This window comes from Centroberyx gerrardi, chromosome 5 (genome assembly GCF_048128805.1).
Source record: "Centroberyx gerrardi isolate f3 chromosome 5, fCenGer3.hap1.cur.20231027, whole genome shotgun sequence".
Taxonomy (NCBI): domain Eukaryota; kingdom Metazoa; phylum Chordata; class Actinopteri; order Beryciformes; family Berycidae; genus Centroberyx; species Centroberyx gerrardi.
In genome coordinates, this window is record NC_136001.1 from 6,055,793 (window position 1) to 6,074,353 (window position 18,561).

General features: G+C 40.5%; 1 protein-coding gene across 1 annotated transcript; it reads right to left on the reverse strand.

Annotated features, from left to right (window-relative positions):
- Positions 1–3,293: 3,293 nt before the first annotated feature.
- LOC139914483 (serine/threonine-protein kinase 35-like) lies at positions 3,294–13,769 on the reverse strand. Its single transcript, XM_071902810.2, has 3 exons — positions 13,114–13,769; positions 8,930–9,665; positions 3,294–3,537 (listed from the first exon to the last, which is right to left on the reverse strand). Exons 1-2 carry the CDS (start codon positions 13,619–13,621, stop codon positions 8,947–8,949), a joined length of 1,227 nt encoding a protein of 408 aa, XP_071758911.1. The 5' UTR covers positions 13,622–13,769; the 3' UTR covers positions 3,294–3,537; positions 8,930–8,946.
- Between the last annotated feature and the right edge of the window lie 4,792 nt (positions 13,770–18,561).

An 18,561-nucleotide genomic window follows, 5' to 3' on the forward strand; every position in this document is an offset into this window, starting at 1 on the left:
ACTGAAACATGGCGTCCCTGCACACATCGACAGGTACATATGACATCATGCCATTCATAAAAACCCAACTAGAACCAGCAGGCAGGGATGTTAGTGTACCCGGTACCAAATGAAACCATACAGAGGCGGCTACATGGAAACTGAGCCGCGGACATTTGTCCTACAGACACAATGGAAAACATTTCATATTGTAGGTTTAATTCTCTCAAAATGCCAAGACTACAAATAAATACATTCTTCTAAATGAAAAGGAAATTAAACTAATCCCTCAGAAATCCTAACAAATCTTCAGAATTAAAGGACAAAAAAAAAATAAAAAATAAAAGGAAAAAAATAAAATAAAATCACACAACACGTTGTCTCTCTCCAATACCTGATCATCTTAAGCATGGCTTTCCCATTGGCTCATCTCCAGTTCATGTTTATCGTTTCTAGCCTACACAATAAAATATGATCTAGAGCTCACTCTCATCATTTATATATTAGTGGAACAAAGGTAGGGAATTGAGGTATGTTTTTCACAGAAGTTCAAGAAGTTAACCTAAGTAAATTATGACCTGTGTTAAGTATAAAGGTGTGTAAACATCTGCCAAAATGTAAACAGACATCTTGCAATGCGTCAAAAAATGAAAGGGAAACAGTCCAGTAACTTGCAGAAGTCAAAAGCAATTTTGCTTATTCAAAACCCTTCAGATGCATTTACAATCCAATACTTTTACAACCCATTATCACAAGAAGTTAACCTGCACAAACCAATGAAAACAATACTGTGTGATTACATCAAATAAAATGCAATTACTCTAGAATTTGCCATGTTTTTTTTTCTCTAACCAAGGAATGTCAGCAAATAATGTCTGCCGTTTGAGGAAACATGGAGACAATGGCTCAATAAAGGAAAAGTGTATGCAAATGTGCAGAAAGACATGAGGTAGTATAATACAAAGCAAGAGGATCCATTCAATTCATTCAGGGTCCCTTTCAGTAAACCACAAGACAGACTCGGGCAAAACCCTCATTCAGATTCCCGCAGTCTTACAACCCTTGGTTACAGGGGAAAATATCTATAGAGAAAATAATATTCAGCCATATTTTATATGTTCCAACATGCTTGAAAACGCCAAGATTTTCCATATTCCACGAACAAAACATAGCCTATATATTTTTGTGATTTCTGACCACAGACAGAATTACAGCTTATGAAGACCTGCAATTAATTTTAGCAGTGTTCTAATAGTAAAAGCAATTATGTCTCAACAAGAAACAAATTCTGTGCATAACATTTTACAAATTATAACGCCACTTAACATTATTAAATAACTCAATGGCATTACTCCTTTAACATGAATTAAAATGGCACCAATTCGAATACAAAAATATGGTAACCCTTTAAATCACAGGCCATTAATTGCGCAGTAATGACCAGAAATAACTAAGTAATGTCCAAGTAAAATAGATGTCATATCTAGCTGTAGCATTAGAATGACTGTGCTTTTTACCGGGCTAGGCCATCGCTCAACAAATGGTCCACATAAAAAGCAAAAACAATGTGAACATTCTATTGATGAGTCTTATTCAAAACTGCCATGTGGGAATTTACAGGTAGGACAGCAAAACGATTTTTCTCAGGTGAAATTATACAAACCACTCCTTATCCTTAATTACACTTTACTTGGCACCAATTCATTTTGGATGCACAGTTTTGGAAGCTAAATCAATGGGGTCGTTTCCACTGCATACATATTTGGAGAGCCAAATAAAAGAGAAACAGCAAATCTTGACCTAATTTTTACCTGATTAGCAATTCCAAGGCACCATAGGTAATGAATTTGATTAAGGGGGAGATTAAAGGTGCAAAGATGTTGATGTCATTTTAAATTCAAATCTCAGGTTGCCAACTAACCTGCTCTTAACTCTAGACCTACACTTCCTTCCACTTTTTCAGGTAGAGAAGTATAAAATCCTTGATATGAAACCAATACATGGCTCATGATCAATAACCTGTGGGAATTCATTTTCCAAAATGGAGGGTGGGGCAAAATAACAGGTGGAGAATCACGTCTAAACAATGCAAAAAGAGCCCAAGGTGTAGAAAGCAGCAGAGTCTGTAGACATGCTCTGTTGAAAGGATGTCAGTGCCAACACACCTGTGTCTAGTTTGGGAAAAGATACATTTGTATTTTACTTTACTTACTTACAGCATTTGACTTTTCAATATATGTTAATAACATTTTCACTTTATGCTGTGTTGAGTAGTAACTCAAATATGTGTCGTTCCAACTACCCACATTTGTGTTTCTAGAAAGGAAATCAAACTCCTTTTTAAGAGTGCAAGGCCACCGTCTGTGCCTTGTTCTGGTTGAAAGGGGTGGAAAACAACCACCAAAGCAAAATAAACACATTCCGGTTATTTTCAACTTGGGCCTTATTTTCCTAGCTTTTGCCATCATGCCACTTCTCCCCAATACAATCCAATGGGGCAAGAGAAACTCAAGCAGTCGAACCCAAAAGCATCCAAAAGACAATAACACTCACTAGAAAGTCTTCAATGTTTTCGTAAAAGTCTGGCAAATATTCAGCCATTGTAGCCATTGTAGTTAGTGTAAGCTAGTCAGCCAGTAGAGAGTTCAAGTATACTGAGAGCCAGGTAGTGCTAGAAGACTGTAGACGACACTGTCAAACAAGGAAGTGTGTGAGCTGAACGCTAAAAACGTATCAAATGTACTATTATAACTGAAATGTTGTGTGATAACTGTTCAATCGCAGCTATTTAAAGATATGTATAACTGCAGTGTGAGTGTTATTGTGTTGAAAGGGCATGTTTTAATTGCTTTTTGGGTCTGTGAATCTGCGAATGCCTGCTCACTTCATTGTATAAAGGAAGTTTACTAAAACCAGGCAATGTGCTTGTAGTTCTTTGTAGTTTTTGCATGTTTGATCAGAGAATTTGAAAACTCTCCATTCTGCATCACAAGATCTATTTAACTGTGCAGTGTAAATACAATGTTCTCACCCTGCGCAAAAGCGTATAACTTTCACTGATGAAAACATCTTTGTCTTGCGATGGCATGATGCTAATAGCGGCTCCATTGGGCGTTTCGTCTGACATAGCGCATTGGAAAGCAGCGCTCCCTGCAAACTGGGGAGAACACAGCTCTACAGTCAAGTAATTAACAAAATGTTGATCACAATCTATCGGCATGATTGCAAAAACAAGTAAAGCATGGCCCAGGTTGAAAATAACCGGAATTATCCTTTAGACAAACATAACCACCCTACCAAGCAGCAGACAAAACTTATAGCAGATAATCATTTCTCGCTTTATTATTTATACAATATTTCAGGGCAAGATTAACATTCTTTATCAAAATTGGCAGATGACCACACTGTAAACAAGATCAAAGAAAAAACATTTCAACATCCAAATTGCAGAGGTGTCAATTCCTTTGCTTCTCATTTATCTTGACAGAAGTTTCACAGTCTTCAGATTAAAACAGGGAGACTCTCACCGATTTAGCAGCTCCAGGAAGTAACAAGTGTCTAGAGAGAGACAGAAGAGAGACACCAGTCAGCAGCAGTGTTTAACAAGTCAATTATGTTCCCAGAGAGAAAAGAAGATTAAGTTTGGCCTTCAGTTAAACTGGTTTAATGTTTTATTTTAAAAGTCTTTAACAGCAACTGCACAAAAACTGAGACTATGGTTGGTTGGAGCATCCGCGGGTCAAATCACTGGACCAGCTGGGAAAATGCGGTCAGGGAAAGTGAATCAACACTCTCCTACAAACAGTAGCAGCAGGTGTTTTTGCCATTACATGATCTTTATTTGTAGCTTAGTGTTGCTTGCTTTTGCCTACAGAGCTGGTTCTTCTGCTTGCAGCCCAGGTATAAACAAATATGTCCAGCCTCCTCCTAGTGAAGCCATTGTGGCCAGCTGACCTGGACAACCAGCCGCTCCCCATGGGGGTTTTCACTCAGCAGCCAGCCGGTTTACACAACCTGAAAACCTTGTGTGACAGAGAGGCAGATGGAAAGATGTTACCAACATTAATTATACATGAAATAAAAATATTACAGGCTGATTGAAACAGCTGAAGCTTTCTTGCACAGCTGTCAGGACATGAGATTTGCAGCGGCCTGTGAACTCTCTCTAGAGATGTGCTGATTGAGTCAGTGCAGCAGTGCTCTGCTGCAGTACATTATGTCTGACTCATTTACAGCAGCATCTACTGCAGTGTGCTCCGTCTGCCGCTCGCTCACACACACACACACACACACACACACACACACACGCTGATAGTCACACTCACTGCATGCAGAAAAAGATAGCCTATTAGTTGTCCCAGGTCTCAGAGTATATGTCGAAGTGGAAACGGTGGAATTCTGTCCTGCCGATTGCAGGAAAATCTAATGGATACTAATGTGAACCAACAGTGACTCTAAAACTGGCACAATAAAAGCAGCACAGGCATTTACTGGACATGATGAAACTCGAGCCAAAGCTCTGGTGGGACAGACTGAACCATTAGGAGGTTGTTACTGAGGTCACAGGCCTGGTATCAATCACGCTGAGAGGGCAGCTGAAGCGGCTGAATCCAGGGCCAGAAACACTTACAAATAGCCCAGGAGGTCCTGGACTCGTCCTCAGATGAACAGACTCGTATGGTGTTTAACTGTCGGACAGCATGTCGCGCTGTAAACCACTATGTCCAGGATTATCATCGGGCATCGTGAGCGGCTGAGCAGCTGGAGACCCTGATGAATTCTGCCGCGCAAATCGTTCCTTTGTTAAATCTGCCAGTACCAACATTGTGTGAGTGGGTTGTTTTCAGATACAGTATGTGCCTGGCCATGTTGTCATAGACTTCCTTTGCAAACCTGTTATGTAATTGGTTAAAAAGAGGTATGGGCGGGAATTTAGAGCTTCGTTGTGCAGCCCACAGAGACAACATGTTGTGATAGCCATTGCTGACTCGTCATTTTTGTGCAGTAGGGGAGTTTGGCTGTCGGATTAATTGCCTGGATTCACCCTTTGTCACATAGAGGCAAGAGACCGTGCCCTGCTGCTGATAACAAGGCTACCGGGTACACAACATGCCTATATGGTATGAACTATTGATGCTGCATCGTGCCATGCAGCATAAACATTCACTCATGTTCTGGAGGGAGGCTTTATCTCTCCTGCACTTTATAATGGGAATGCTTCTGTCCAAATCGGTTATATGAGAGTTATTCAGTCTTTGAGTTTGACACTGTATACTCCGCCAAAAAATCTGTTAATCCTTCTTCTGGTTGTACATGAATAACTATTTGAATATTAGAGAACAATAACGTTCATGAGGAATTCTGTACGAGACTTCTTTCACTCACTCTTCTTTCACAGTGATGAAATCAAACATGTTTGAAAAAAATCACGTTGGGCCAAACAGCCAGAGTCGGCAGTCTTGATCCCATTTATCTTTGATGTTTTAGACAGACAGTTTTAGAAATTTTCTGCTATCAAACTGTACTGTAGCTAGGTCTGAAAGATATTGACAAAAATCAAATTACGATTATTTGACAGAATATTGCAATGGCGATTTAAACTGCGATTTATATTATCCCAAGTTTGTCTTTTAGAACTTTATAATTGTTTACAGCAATGTGAATTCGTTAAAAAAAATAGGCCAAAATGTCAGTGTCCATGATTTACTGAGTTTGAGTATGATGAAAGATTTTCCCCAATATTGTATGTGACCCATGGACCAAATATTCCAAATAATATTCCAAATATCCCCTCTCTCTTAAGCGATTAATTGCAGTCTCCGCGATTTGGAAATCGCAGAAGTTCATATTGTGATTTCGATTTTTTTTCAATTAACTATTCAACTGTAGCTGCACTGGAAACATCAGCGTGACGTCATGTTCACTCCGTTTGGCCAATTATCCACGGGAACAAAATGGATCCAGAAATGTAAGGTGCGTCACCAATAGCTATTTTAAACAGTGTTATAGTGTTTTATGGTGGATTTTTCCTTTAAAGCCTTTAAGCCTTGAGGTCAAATGGGGAAACAAAGGATGAGTAAGAAGTCCACTGTTCAGAGTGGACTTCTTACAAACATGCTGAGTCACTACTGGAAAGAGAAATATCTAATGCTGGGTTAAGTCAGCGTAGTAAAGTGCAGCATCAATGTTTGGTGGACGTGGGGCGCCCCGGTGGTTCACCGAGTACAGCGCGTACCATAAGGCTCAGTCCTTCCCGCAGCGACCCGGGTTCGAATCCAGCCCGCCGTCATTTGCTGCATGTCCTCCCCTCTCTCTCTCTCATACCTTCCTATCTCTCTCACTATCTCTCTGTCAATAAAGCATAAAATGCCAAAAATAAAAATCTGGAAAAAAAAAAAAATTGCAAAAAGGACGTGCAGGAAGCTAAGTGGGGGATAGAGGAAAGACTAAATGGGTGGGGGGGTGCAGCAGAGTGTCAGGCAGTAAGCAGAGTAGGAGGGAGAATGTCAGTAGGGGAGTTTTACAACCAGTGGCTTGTCCCTACCCCCAACCTGAGCACATATGCATTCCTTCCCATCCCCCCACAGGGGCACGACACATGACGTAACAAAAAGGCAAGAGGTATGATGTAACATCATGATTCTGGTGGCTCACTCCAAGAACACACATGACACTGTACTACTATGTACCAACATGAATTATAATTATTAGTACTGAACAAAGGGAGCCTGCAACCATCCACTCTGCTTCTTCAAAACACAAGCATCTGTGTGTTGATGGATCTGTGCCCCCAGGGCCAGGAGTGGCTGGAGGTTTCGTTGCATAAGAGGTGTCCTAGTTAGCTCTGGTAGTACACACACCAGCTTATCCAGGCAAGACGACTGACAGTGTGAGAGCACATACACTGAGGTGACTGCACTGCAGGCCCAGACACTAAATATGTGCTGTGGGCAGGAGACGAACAGCTGAGCCTTTAGCTGCCCCCCACCCCACCCCACCCCCTACCATTCACTCAAATTAAGGCCCTGACACACCAAACCGACATCAAAGAACCAGCGGCGACGAAGGCCGACTGTTGCGTCGCCTCACGTCGCCTGCGTCTGGTCCAAAAAGTTGCTCTTGAACACACCGCAAAGACTACAGCCAACGTCTAACTAGCACGTACGTTCTGCGCCTGCGTGAGGGGAAATAACTCTCCATACCATATGTATGATAAGAAGTTGCAAATGGCACTGGCGTTGTCAGCCCTTGGTCTTTTGGTTGTGGAAGAAGAAAGGAAGAGGCAGAGGCGAAAAATAAGGAGAAACCGCACTAAATGGGTGAAATCATGGATACTCCAGCAACAGGCTCAAGGGGCTTTCCCGAACCTGTGTCGAGAGCTGGAGATAAATGAAACCTCCGATTTTAAAAATTTCGCTCGGCTCTTTCCTGTTCAGTTCCACATGTTGAAGGAATTTATCAGTCCAATCATCCAGAGGCAAAACACGAACTACCAATCAGAGTGATCTCTCTCACCGACGGGCTCCGCCGCTGATTCAACATGCTCAATCGGCCAAAAAGCCGCCGACAGGGGTCCGACTAGCGCCAATGGTGCGGGACACACCGCAAAAACTAGGGACACAGATGCTTACCAACGGCCCGACATTGGCCGACGGCCGACCGTCGGCCTGGTGTGTCAGGGCCTTTATACTTCTGCGTCCAAGTTACGCTATAGCTAATCTAAAGCAGCGACGTACCAAAAAATATATATGTGCAAATATGGCTACATTCACACCACAGGCCTTCATCCAAATTGCTGCTTATGTGGTTTTGTTTTGATCACTGTTCATATGAATTCTGGGATGTCACCCATATCTGATACCAACTGAACTTGTACCTTCACTTCTCCTGCTTGTTTCGACAATATGTGCCTTTGAGTTTTGTCTGTATTTGGGGCGTCCCCCCAAATACCAATCAAGTCGCTATTTGGCTTTCTTTTCATTGTTGTGCTTTGTTGTCCTCCACGCTTACCACTAGGATGGGACGATATATCGAAATTCAATATATTGCAATACAAAAATGTGACAATACGTATTGTGGTAGTTTGAGGTTGTATTATTGTAGTAATCACAAATGAGACAATTTCACAAACTCTGCATCTAAATTATATTATTGCACTTTGCAATGAAATTTTTAAATTGTTTACATTCTAGCAAGCCAATGCTAGAAAGATTTGTGGCTCAAAAACATAATTCTGCACAGTCATACTTTGGTATCATTGAAATTGTATTTATTACATTGTATCGTGGTTGTATGAATAGTGAACCCCATATCGTGTATTGAATGGTATCATGAGATAAGCATATCATCCCATCCCCAGCCAACATTGGCTCAACCAAGCTGCCGTGGCGCCAAAATTATGACAACTGTCTCAAGTGAATGATGCAAGATTTACTTACCATGGCAACGCGGACAAATTCTGATTTGAGCGTTCAAATACAAGTTGCATGTACACCTATTGTACAAAATATCAGGGACATCTTCCTCCTACTGAGTTGGAGCCCCTTTTGCACAATCCACATCTCAAACTGTCTCAAAGCTTAAAAATCCTGATCCAACGTGTCTGCTTCTCTTTTTCTACATGTCATGCTTTGTAATTGGTATAGATTTAATAAGGGATAATGGCTTTTACCTGGATTCACCTCATCAGCGTACTTCATGAAAAGAGTAAGTGTCCTTAATATTTTGTATATTCAGTGCAGGTTGCATGCCTTAAAAAAAAATGTGACTCCATGCAGCTTTTTGCTGTTCACACTGCATTTTCACCTACATAGCCTAATGAACAATATACATGCAGCATTGACAGACGAAATAAGAGGCAGTGTAATTCATAAACAAGCCAAAACATAAAGTACATCCAAAACATCAAAGAGGTGAAACGGTGATTATATGAAGATAAAGGGATGAGTACCTGTAAAATAATCCTGTTCATGCAGGACACATAACCTGGTCCATTCTGGCCTGCAGCTCGAAGGCATCGGGCCGGTCCTGAGGGTTGACAGCCAGCATGTCCTGCAGGAGTTTCCTCACTCCGTCAGACATGGACGACCTGCGTTTCTGCGGGATGTTCAGTACCATCTTTGGATTCTCTAGAAGTGCCTCGCCCACCGGCACAATGTCTGCACCTTGCCTCACATACGTACCCAGCAGCTCCCGCTTAGACTCTGCATCAATGAAAGTAATTCTCTCCAACATGGCCCAGATGATGATGCCCAAAGCAAAGATGTCGGCCTTGGCCGTGTAGTGGCCCTCCCACACCTCGGGCGCCATGTAGAAGTCTGAGCCACAGGCTGACGACAGCCAGAACTTGTTGACGTTGACGTTTTTGTTCTTGTCCTCACCTTCTCTGCCCTCACCAGCATTTCCTAAACCAGCACAGACTTTACTCAGGCCAAAGTCCGCCACCTTGAGGACCGGAGTCCCCGACTTCTCCGAGATGAGGATGTTGTCAGGCTTGAGGTCTCGGTGGACGATGCTGTTTTCATGCAGGAAAGCGACAGCGCTGGTGAGCTGGAGCATGAAGCTGTTGTTGGTTTGTGGGTCGGGCCGCCGAGACAGGATGAACTGGTTGAGGTCGCCTCCTTCGCAGAACTCCATAACGAACCAGAGGTAACAGGGCTCCTCTGGAGGACTCAGCACTCTCTCACCTGTAATGGATGCACACCGCTCAGTTACACACTGATGCGTGATATACATTAGTCCAAGTAGTTAAATGTGATGAGAAGAAAAAACAATTTTCTGTCTTAAACATTTTGATCCCAAGGCACACTATAACAAAACATTAAATTAGAAGGCATACAAAATGAATGGCTCAAAACAAGATATATCAAATACTATTGATTACTTGGAAATATCACCAAGAAAGCACAGTGGGCCACTTCATAAAGATTTGGTTTAAGTGAGTCAGAAAACCCAATTCTATATTTTATTTATCTAATTTTGGCAAACTAGTTGTGTGTTTAATGTTTTTTAACTTTTGAGCAAAATCACATGGCATACCTGTGCTGAATGCGTGACAAACCAGCATGTGTGGTTGAGAATGGCAACTATACGTCTCATGATCTCAGTGGACCTATAGACTTTATCTATTTGGGTGTTCTAAGAAAAGGCTAAGTCAGGCAGTATTTATCTGAATGACAACAGGCTGAGACTTTGAGGAACCAGTTTAAAGCAGCTTAAACGTGCTTTGGAATGTATCACAGATTCTTGGCAAGGGCAAAATGTCATGCTGTGACTAAAGTTAAAAAAAAAAAAACTAATCTTGATTGAACTAAGAAAAGTCAATAAAACCTGGAGTTGCATCTATTATTTGTAGAAGGTTAACTTATGTTGTTTGAATAACACCACACAGGTTATTGTTGGTGCTGCACATTTTGAATAGCACTGACAGGATCAAAACACACAAGCATAAAGCAGGGGCCTATACTACGAAGCAGGATTTGGGGTTAGCGAGCTAGCTTTGCGTTTAACCCTGGCTTTTCGGTCTCACGAAGGTGGTTCACTTCTAACCGGGCTAGATCACCATGGTAACTTATGCTGGACGGCTAACCTGCTCTGGAGCAGGTTAAGTTCAGGGTATCGGATCAAAACGTATGAAAGGCCCGCCTTCTGACCAATCAGCTTTCTTGAAACATAGAGTCACCATTCCTACAGGATCCCGATATGGACAAATATACAAATGAAAATCCCAATAAAAAACTGAAACCTGTTATTTTTGAATGAACAGACAGTAAGAAGTGCTGTTCGCAGGGCGACGTGTTTACAGATCAGTAGAATCACGTTGTTTTCCATGATAACTTATTATATCGGAGATATAGCAGGTAGGCTACTTAATTGACCATATTATTGATGGATTAAAGTTACTGTTGCATATATTAATTGCGCTGACTTTATTTAATTTGTTTCCAACAGTGTTTGGTTCAATGTTGGCTATTCATATTCCATTACCGCAGCCCCGAAGAACATGAGGCCGACTTTATGAATAGAAAATCTTTTTACAGCCTCAATGTGTCCACAAACTATTTTATCAATGAAAAATATGCCCACTGTGTCCTAATGACGGGGCAGTTCCTCCAGTAATCCTCTCTAGCCTTGGAAGCAGAAACAACTTACTTTTCGCGGTTATGTTTTGTAATGCTGACAGTTATTCATTATAAGACTTTGTTCTTCTTGAGAGAAGAACCCAATGTTAGCTATCCATTTCTTTCCGATACCCATGTGTTGAAAATGTCAGCAGGAAATATTAGGGCTTATATCATCCTATAATTAGGTCTATTGTTTATGGCTTTTATTGTTTGATTAGCCTATTTTATTATTTTCGCCTATTTTTAGGCTATTACTTATTTTTATAGTTTTGCGCTTATATTCAATGTCCTTTTCCCCACTGAATCATATTACTTTTGCTGCACAACTATCTAATTTCCCCACGGGGATCAGTAGTTTCATCTTATCTTATCCGAATTGTCTGATCTGGATCTGTCCATGTTGCAAGTGATTGGCTATTTGTTACAAACCCCGCCTCTTTCATGTGAACGCGCTCATAGCTGGATAGGTAAATCCTGGGTTGACAGAGCCAGTTGATAACCAGCTACGTGAGACCGGTTATCAGGATCGCCAATGTTAGGTTTAGTGAAGCCGGCTAACTCAAACATACCCTGACTTTGTTGAACTTGCTTCGTAGTATAGGCCCCAGGTATGACTGCTCATAGCTAGATACTGATAGGCAACAACAAATCACTGACTATTTGAACTGCTAAGCATCATACACATTCACATTACTAACATTACCACATTGTAATTTGACAAAAAAGATCATAAAACTAGCTCTGGTTAAGCACAGGTGAAAGAGAATAGCCAATAATGTGAGTTTATAGTGCTACCAAGAGTAAAATGGAGGATTAAAAGAGAAGGCAGACACACCTTACAAAATAAAGCAACGAATTTATTAAAGTGGTGTTTTAGTTAAAGGTGCAGTGATTTAACACGGAGTGCAAAATACCTCTCTGAATACAGCCATTGCAGCAGACTCCATTTTGGAGAGTTTGTAGGACCTCCCTCACAAAAACTACCCATCCCCCAGTGAATCTGTGTCATGGCGACAATAACAATCCCATTTGAAAGGACATTTTATAAGACAAAAAGTACAGGTGTGCAGGCAGCACAGCCATTGGGAGCCATTAAAGCTTGTTTTGTGCTAGATTTTTGCTTATCTTAAATTAAACTATACCCATAAAGGCTGTTTAACACTGGTTAGTGACAACCGATTTTTTCCTTAAATTGAGCGCCATTTAAACGACTTAAACTAGCATTTAGCCTAAACCTTAAGCATACAAATTGCCTTTTAGGTCGCCAAAACGTACATACAGCTCAACACAATAAATTACGAGACTAAATAACATTGTCTTAAATAACTTTGTCTGGGACATAGGTCATGGTGGGTGACCAGACCTCTGGGAAGACGACAACATTGTTTCAACTCAAAGAAAACCGTTTTGCTCGCCCGAAATGCTGTTCAATCCTCGCTATAGCATACTGCATGAGCAAACGAAAAAGAACGTACATTCCGTTCTGTTTTGTATGGCGATACAGAAACGCAAAACTACATTAAAAAATCTGCAATTTAATGTTGCGTTGTTTACCGGATGAAATGGCAACCTCACAATAGCCTTTTCTGAAGCATTAAGAGGTGCTCTTCAATTCGGCATACATCCAATCCAATAAGCAGCACTTAATTTCAATTAAAAAGATCAAATTTTAGAATTGGTTCACACTGATCGCTACCGCCCACCACTGTGTATTTTGGTGGAAGATGTAGGAATAACAGGGGAACCAACTCTAAAAGTTTAAAATTTATGGAAATAAGTGCTAGGTGGTGAATCGTTTGTATGCCGAATTGAGGAGCGACTCCTAACGATTCAGAAAAGTCTTTAGTAATATTCAAGACGGATTTATGTTTGCCGATAAGCAAGTAAACTTTAAGCTGCCTGATTTTGAATTGAGTTCGGCCTAGCGTCTCTCCATGCCAGAGAAGGGCATGGCTAGTAAAACATGTACTCGGAGCCTGTCAAGTGGCCTAGTGGTAAGTTAAAGCCTCACCTTTGAGTGAAGTCTCCACCAATCGAAGGTACTGTTTGGACCGTTTGTTCCCATGACTCATTTTCTGAGCCATACCGTTTCTCTGCAGTACACACTCCTCCAGCTGCACCACATTTTGATGCCGTTTCTCCAGACTCGCCAGCGCCCAGAACTCCTGCAGGGCGAGCTCCACGTTTTCTGGCGCGTCACATCGCAGTTTCTTCACGGCAACTTTGGCACCGGACCTCCGGGCCACCGCTTCGTACACCACGCCGTAGCTGCCCCTTCCCACCTCCCGCAGCAGGTTGTAGCGGGGCGCCATAACCCTCCGATCCAGGCTGCCGTGTTTGAAGAGGCCGGTGTCCTCCTCCATGTCATTGTCTTCCGTGTTTCCCACGCTCAAGCACCGCAAGACGCTGGCGTTGTCCAGTCTCGCGGACTCATCATCTCGCACTCCGGTTTGTTGTTTGCAGCAGGCTCGCGCGCTCCTCGTGCGTCTCCGCCGGTTGTCACCACCAATTGTATCCATACGTCCCTCCGTTCCTTCACGTTTCGAGCATAAAGTCGAGAAATGTCCACATGGTGTCACCGACAGCAACGACAGTACGGGTTCTCACTCACTGTGATTTGAAAGTAAATATGTAAGGATCACACAGAGGCTACTGAGGTCCCAGTCACTGCTCGTCAGTACGGATTAAAGAGGGGAGGCGGGTAAACTGAGGATAACCAGTGTCAGACTCGCTATAATAAGCAACACAACGTCCGGTCACAAACTTCAAAATAAAACCCTTACTGACACGCGTTTGACAATTTTTTTTGAGTAGGCCTAAAACAAAGTGCATAAGTGAAAATAAAGCGTGCATTCGAGAGGAATCTAGTAAATGAACATACAGCTGTTTTTGTCACAGCATATTAGCAGCCACACGAGCCTATGCAAGATGCTATATGCCATGCACCATAATAAGTGCTGTAATGGTATATGATGACATCCAGTTGGTGAATATCAATTCCTGCTTTCCCCCCTTAAACGTCTATCTTGCTTCTATACCTATCTTCTATCTATCTATACAACCTACATCAGTTTGATACTACTTATGATGTATACTATGATTCATAAAACACTCACAAAACATGTCAGCCTAAAAAGATGGATAATGAGTTTTGGTAGGTACTTTCCACTAAATCCCTGCCTGTAGGCCTATGCCACATATAAGGGAATAGGCCTACCATACACTATGCTACAATATTACCTCGCGCCATAGTCTATTTATTGTACTGAGTCCACTTGATTGCGATTCCACTGCGATTTTGCTGTCACTCGATGCTTCTCTTTTCTGCAAAAAAATACACTTTTATTTCGTGAAGGAAAAATCGTCTTACATCCGGTCTTTTCCAGGCTCAATCTGGCATCTTGACGCAGCTCTGGGGAATCAGGTTGCAGAGTCCGGGCGCTGCCATTTCGAAAAGAACACGGGGTACCGAATGAAGTTGAGAACAGTTTAAATCTCGAAAAACATAGGCCTACCGCAAGTTGCAAATTAGTCAATTTAAAGAAGTCTGAGAACATAGGGGATGTTTTTTTTAAACTTAAAGTAGTCTACAGTGTTCGACCACCTGGGCTAAAGCATAACATGCATGTCGTGTGTCCATTTAGACTTCAGATAAGGCTTAATGTGCATATAAATACTTCCCACGCGCGTGCTGTAATATGCTAAACACTCGGTTCAGTGAAATAAGTGATTTATTCGTCATCTCTGTCAATTTTACATCTGTATTTACGTTGTGCTCCCCTCCAGTTTTCAACGAATGGTTCCTTCCTTCCAGCATGCTACTTCACGTGCGCGCGGTGTGCTACGACCAAACGACGAGGACAAACTGAGGACAACACGTGTCAGAGCACGCGCAGACGTGACGTCAGAAATGGTGGCCCACATTTATTACACTCAACCACTATATAAATATTGAACATCCAGTGCAAATGTAAGCAAAAAAGGACACTGAACAATTGCCAAGATTTAAACATTTTATTTAATTCTATTCCCGTATGTACATAGTTTATCTGTTGTGTAGGCCTCTTGTGTCTTAGTATTGCCAATCACATTGATTTTATTTGTTAATAAAAATGTTACCATCTCATTATCATTTCAGTGGGTTTATGTAGGCATATTTATTTGTGTTTGTTCATTTGTTTGTTAAATACGTGTTTTCTGTGATTTATGTCTAATTTGTATGTATTCTCAGGTAATTTTAATTAATGCAGTGATATGTGTTCTTTACTGTTATATTGACCATACCCATAATTTTGTACATTTTCTAATTTTTTTTATTTTTTATTAAATGTTCTTTGACTTTATCCTTGAATCCATCACACAATCAGTTAGAATATGACAAGTGCTTACTAACCCTCACCCTAATTATTTATAGAATAATCATAATTAGTAAATTATAATATCTATATATGACATTCATATCTTCTAATAATGATAGAATTCAGTCTTAGCTTGTGATATATGACAGAAAATAGCATAAATTCAGTGTAACTCACTGCTTATACGGCATCAAGAAAAAAAATCAATCAAATCGCAGCTTTGGTGTAGATTTGGTCATAAACACAATATTTGTGTCTCACAACCTTTTATACATACAGGAAATTGTGACATTATCCAGTTGCTGTGTCCAAGGGGCAGGCTTTGCATTTTCCTATTGCATGGAGCCGACATGATGTAGCTCAAAATGGACTAAACGTATGGATGAATACAAGTAAAACAAACAGGACAGATATGACAAAATCATGTTGGAACAATACAACTGGTTGGTATAGGAGTCACAGGTAATGTGGTACTTGATTGATAACTGGACACTCAAAAACTGAACATTGATCCTCTTAGGTACTAAGAAAAAAGATTCAGTTGATTTTATCCAAATAAACACAGTTTCCAGAAAATATAAAAAAGTAGAACCAACAAATTTGTTTGATTTAAGATCAGCTAGTGTCTGACTGTTATTGGATCTAACCAGATGAGGTATACTTTTATTATTTCAGTTTGATGGAAAGCGGTCATTTAGATGCTAAGAAAATGAGCACATAGATTTAAATCCATTCATTCAGTTTATTTGAGCTCTATTTGAGTCAGTTTCATAAATCGTAATACTTGATTTAATGCAAGTTCATAAATAAAAATACTGCACTTCATTGAGAACGACTTCATCCAATTTGATAGAAATTTGTCATACAACTGAAATGCGTAAACCTTCCAAAATACACAAAAAATAGTTTTATGAGTGCAAGTCAGACATCTCAGCACCTGCCCATGTAATCATTGAGTGATTGGTATTGACCATCAACCCTATCAACCCCTATAGATATATTATGGACATTGTGTACTATGGGGCAGGAACTTACTTATCGGCCCCTTCAAGTAAATCTAAAGGCCTTTTTCTTTCAGTGTGGTGATGGATATAATCGACTGGATTTGTCAGTTATTGTCCGACTCTTCACGTGTGTGCCTGTGCCTTTCTTCCCTCTGTCTGAGAGGGAGAGAACAGGCTTTTCTTTATCCTCCACTGACATCATCCCTTATAAAACAAAGTACAGATGACTTCAGCTGTCCGCTCTGACGTCGCTCCCTGGTGACAGAATGTCTGGGCCGTAACGTCTAGAAGTCTATTTCCCAATGAAGCTCATCCCCTCCACTAAATAAATATATCTTTTCTTTTTTCATTCCTGCACACTGGAATGTTTGCTAACATGTCAATTCTCCAACTTGCAAAGCGGCAGCCTCCGTAACGGAGGCCAAAAAATAGCGTGTGAAAGCAATAGGATGTTGGACTTTCCCATCAGCACTTGAACGCAGCATAATAGTTATGGCTAAAATATGATAATCATTCAAAAGGGTAGAAATCCCAGATCTGGATCATCACCAAAGTCTAATCAGTTGATCCTTGGACCAAGAGTGATTTGTCCACCAAATGTCAGATGCATGTGATGTGTGTGTGTGTGTGTGTGTGTGTGTGTGTGTGTGCGTGTGCGCGCGCGCGTGTATTGACACAGAAGAAGAGCATCTACATGGAAGAGCATCTGGACTTCATTTTTAAAAAAAATACACCTAACTGTCAAATATGCACAACAAAATAGTTTCAGCTATTCATTACTGAAATATTTAGTTTGTATTGATGCTGCATATTCAGTTTCAGGTACCATGCGCCCCCTTGTGCACATTCACAGAACTACACCCTGCACCCCTACACCAATACATCCAATTATTCAGTACAATACACAATCTTAAGCACTGTTCCCAATAACAGGGCTTTACTATACAGGCAGCATGAAAAATGTCAACATGCTACACGACAATTGATTCATTTTACTATCACTCCTGTCACATCATTAGTTTTTCCTCTACTAATATCTTTTTTTTTTTTTTTCCAATTATCACTAGGCTTGATTTTGGGGAAAATGTTGATGACTGAATGATGTTAAGTCCAGTATACACAGACAGACTGATCCCAAATAAGGGCTGTGTGCCTATCCATGAGATATACGTTTTGTTCCACCACCAGCATCAACTTTGTGAATTTTGAACTTTTAATTCAAATTTTTGCTAACAACAGTTATTCGATTTTTCAAATATATTTAGCTTATCACATCAAAACGGCAGATAGGTAACTGCTGAAGTCCTCTTTCTCAAATGATTAGCATTTTGCTAGCAACAATTGATATAAAAAGGACAAAATTCACAAAGATGATGTTAATGGATGTATTTTATTTCATGGAACAAAAAGTACAGCTAGTAATCCTGTGTAGCACATAGTTTATTTTTTGCGTTTCTTGCAAATCCCATTCATATTTTCCATAGGGATTTTGTTAACTTTACAGCCGACAAAATTATGTCAGACTTTGGTTCTGGAGGGAAAGTCGTCATGTCGCCCCCTGCTGTTTGTATGCAAAACTGGCCATCAAAATGAATTGGATGTTTTTCAGGTATCAGTAGGCTACATTGTTATACCTTTGCATAAAAAAAAAAAATAATAATAATAATAAAAAAGTTATTTTATCTCGTTCATAGCTGATGTGGCTTGGTGTCGCAAAATGTATGATATCTGAAGGTTCAAGCTGTGTAATCAGTTGGGCTATTAAAAATCCCCCTATGGGAAAATGAACAGTGATTTTTTTTTCTTTGAATGCAACCAGCAGATGGCATAAGTTGGCACTTTCCCTCCCGTAATCGTAATCATAAACACATTTTGGAAGGACACCACACACATATCACAGCAAAACTTAAAAATAGTATGCAGCTACTCTAGATACAAAAAAATATTCCACAGAAATTCCTATCATAATATCACAGGAGTGGAAAAAAAACATACAATTAAGTGCGCAAAAATACCATAATGTATGATAAGATCACTATTAACTCAGTATTGCATTCCATGGACACACAATACAATCCATGTAGGAATAATTTACAT

Coding starts and splice junctions, on each gene's coding strand:
- LOC139914483 (XM_071902810.2), bottom strand. CDS start 13,621: ATGGATACAATTGGTGGTGACAACCGGCGGAGACGCACGAGGAGCGCG. Junction 9,666..13,113: donor GGTGGAGACTTCACTCAAAG/GTGAGGCTTTAA, acceptor CATCCATTACAG/GTGAGAGAGTGCTGAGTCCT.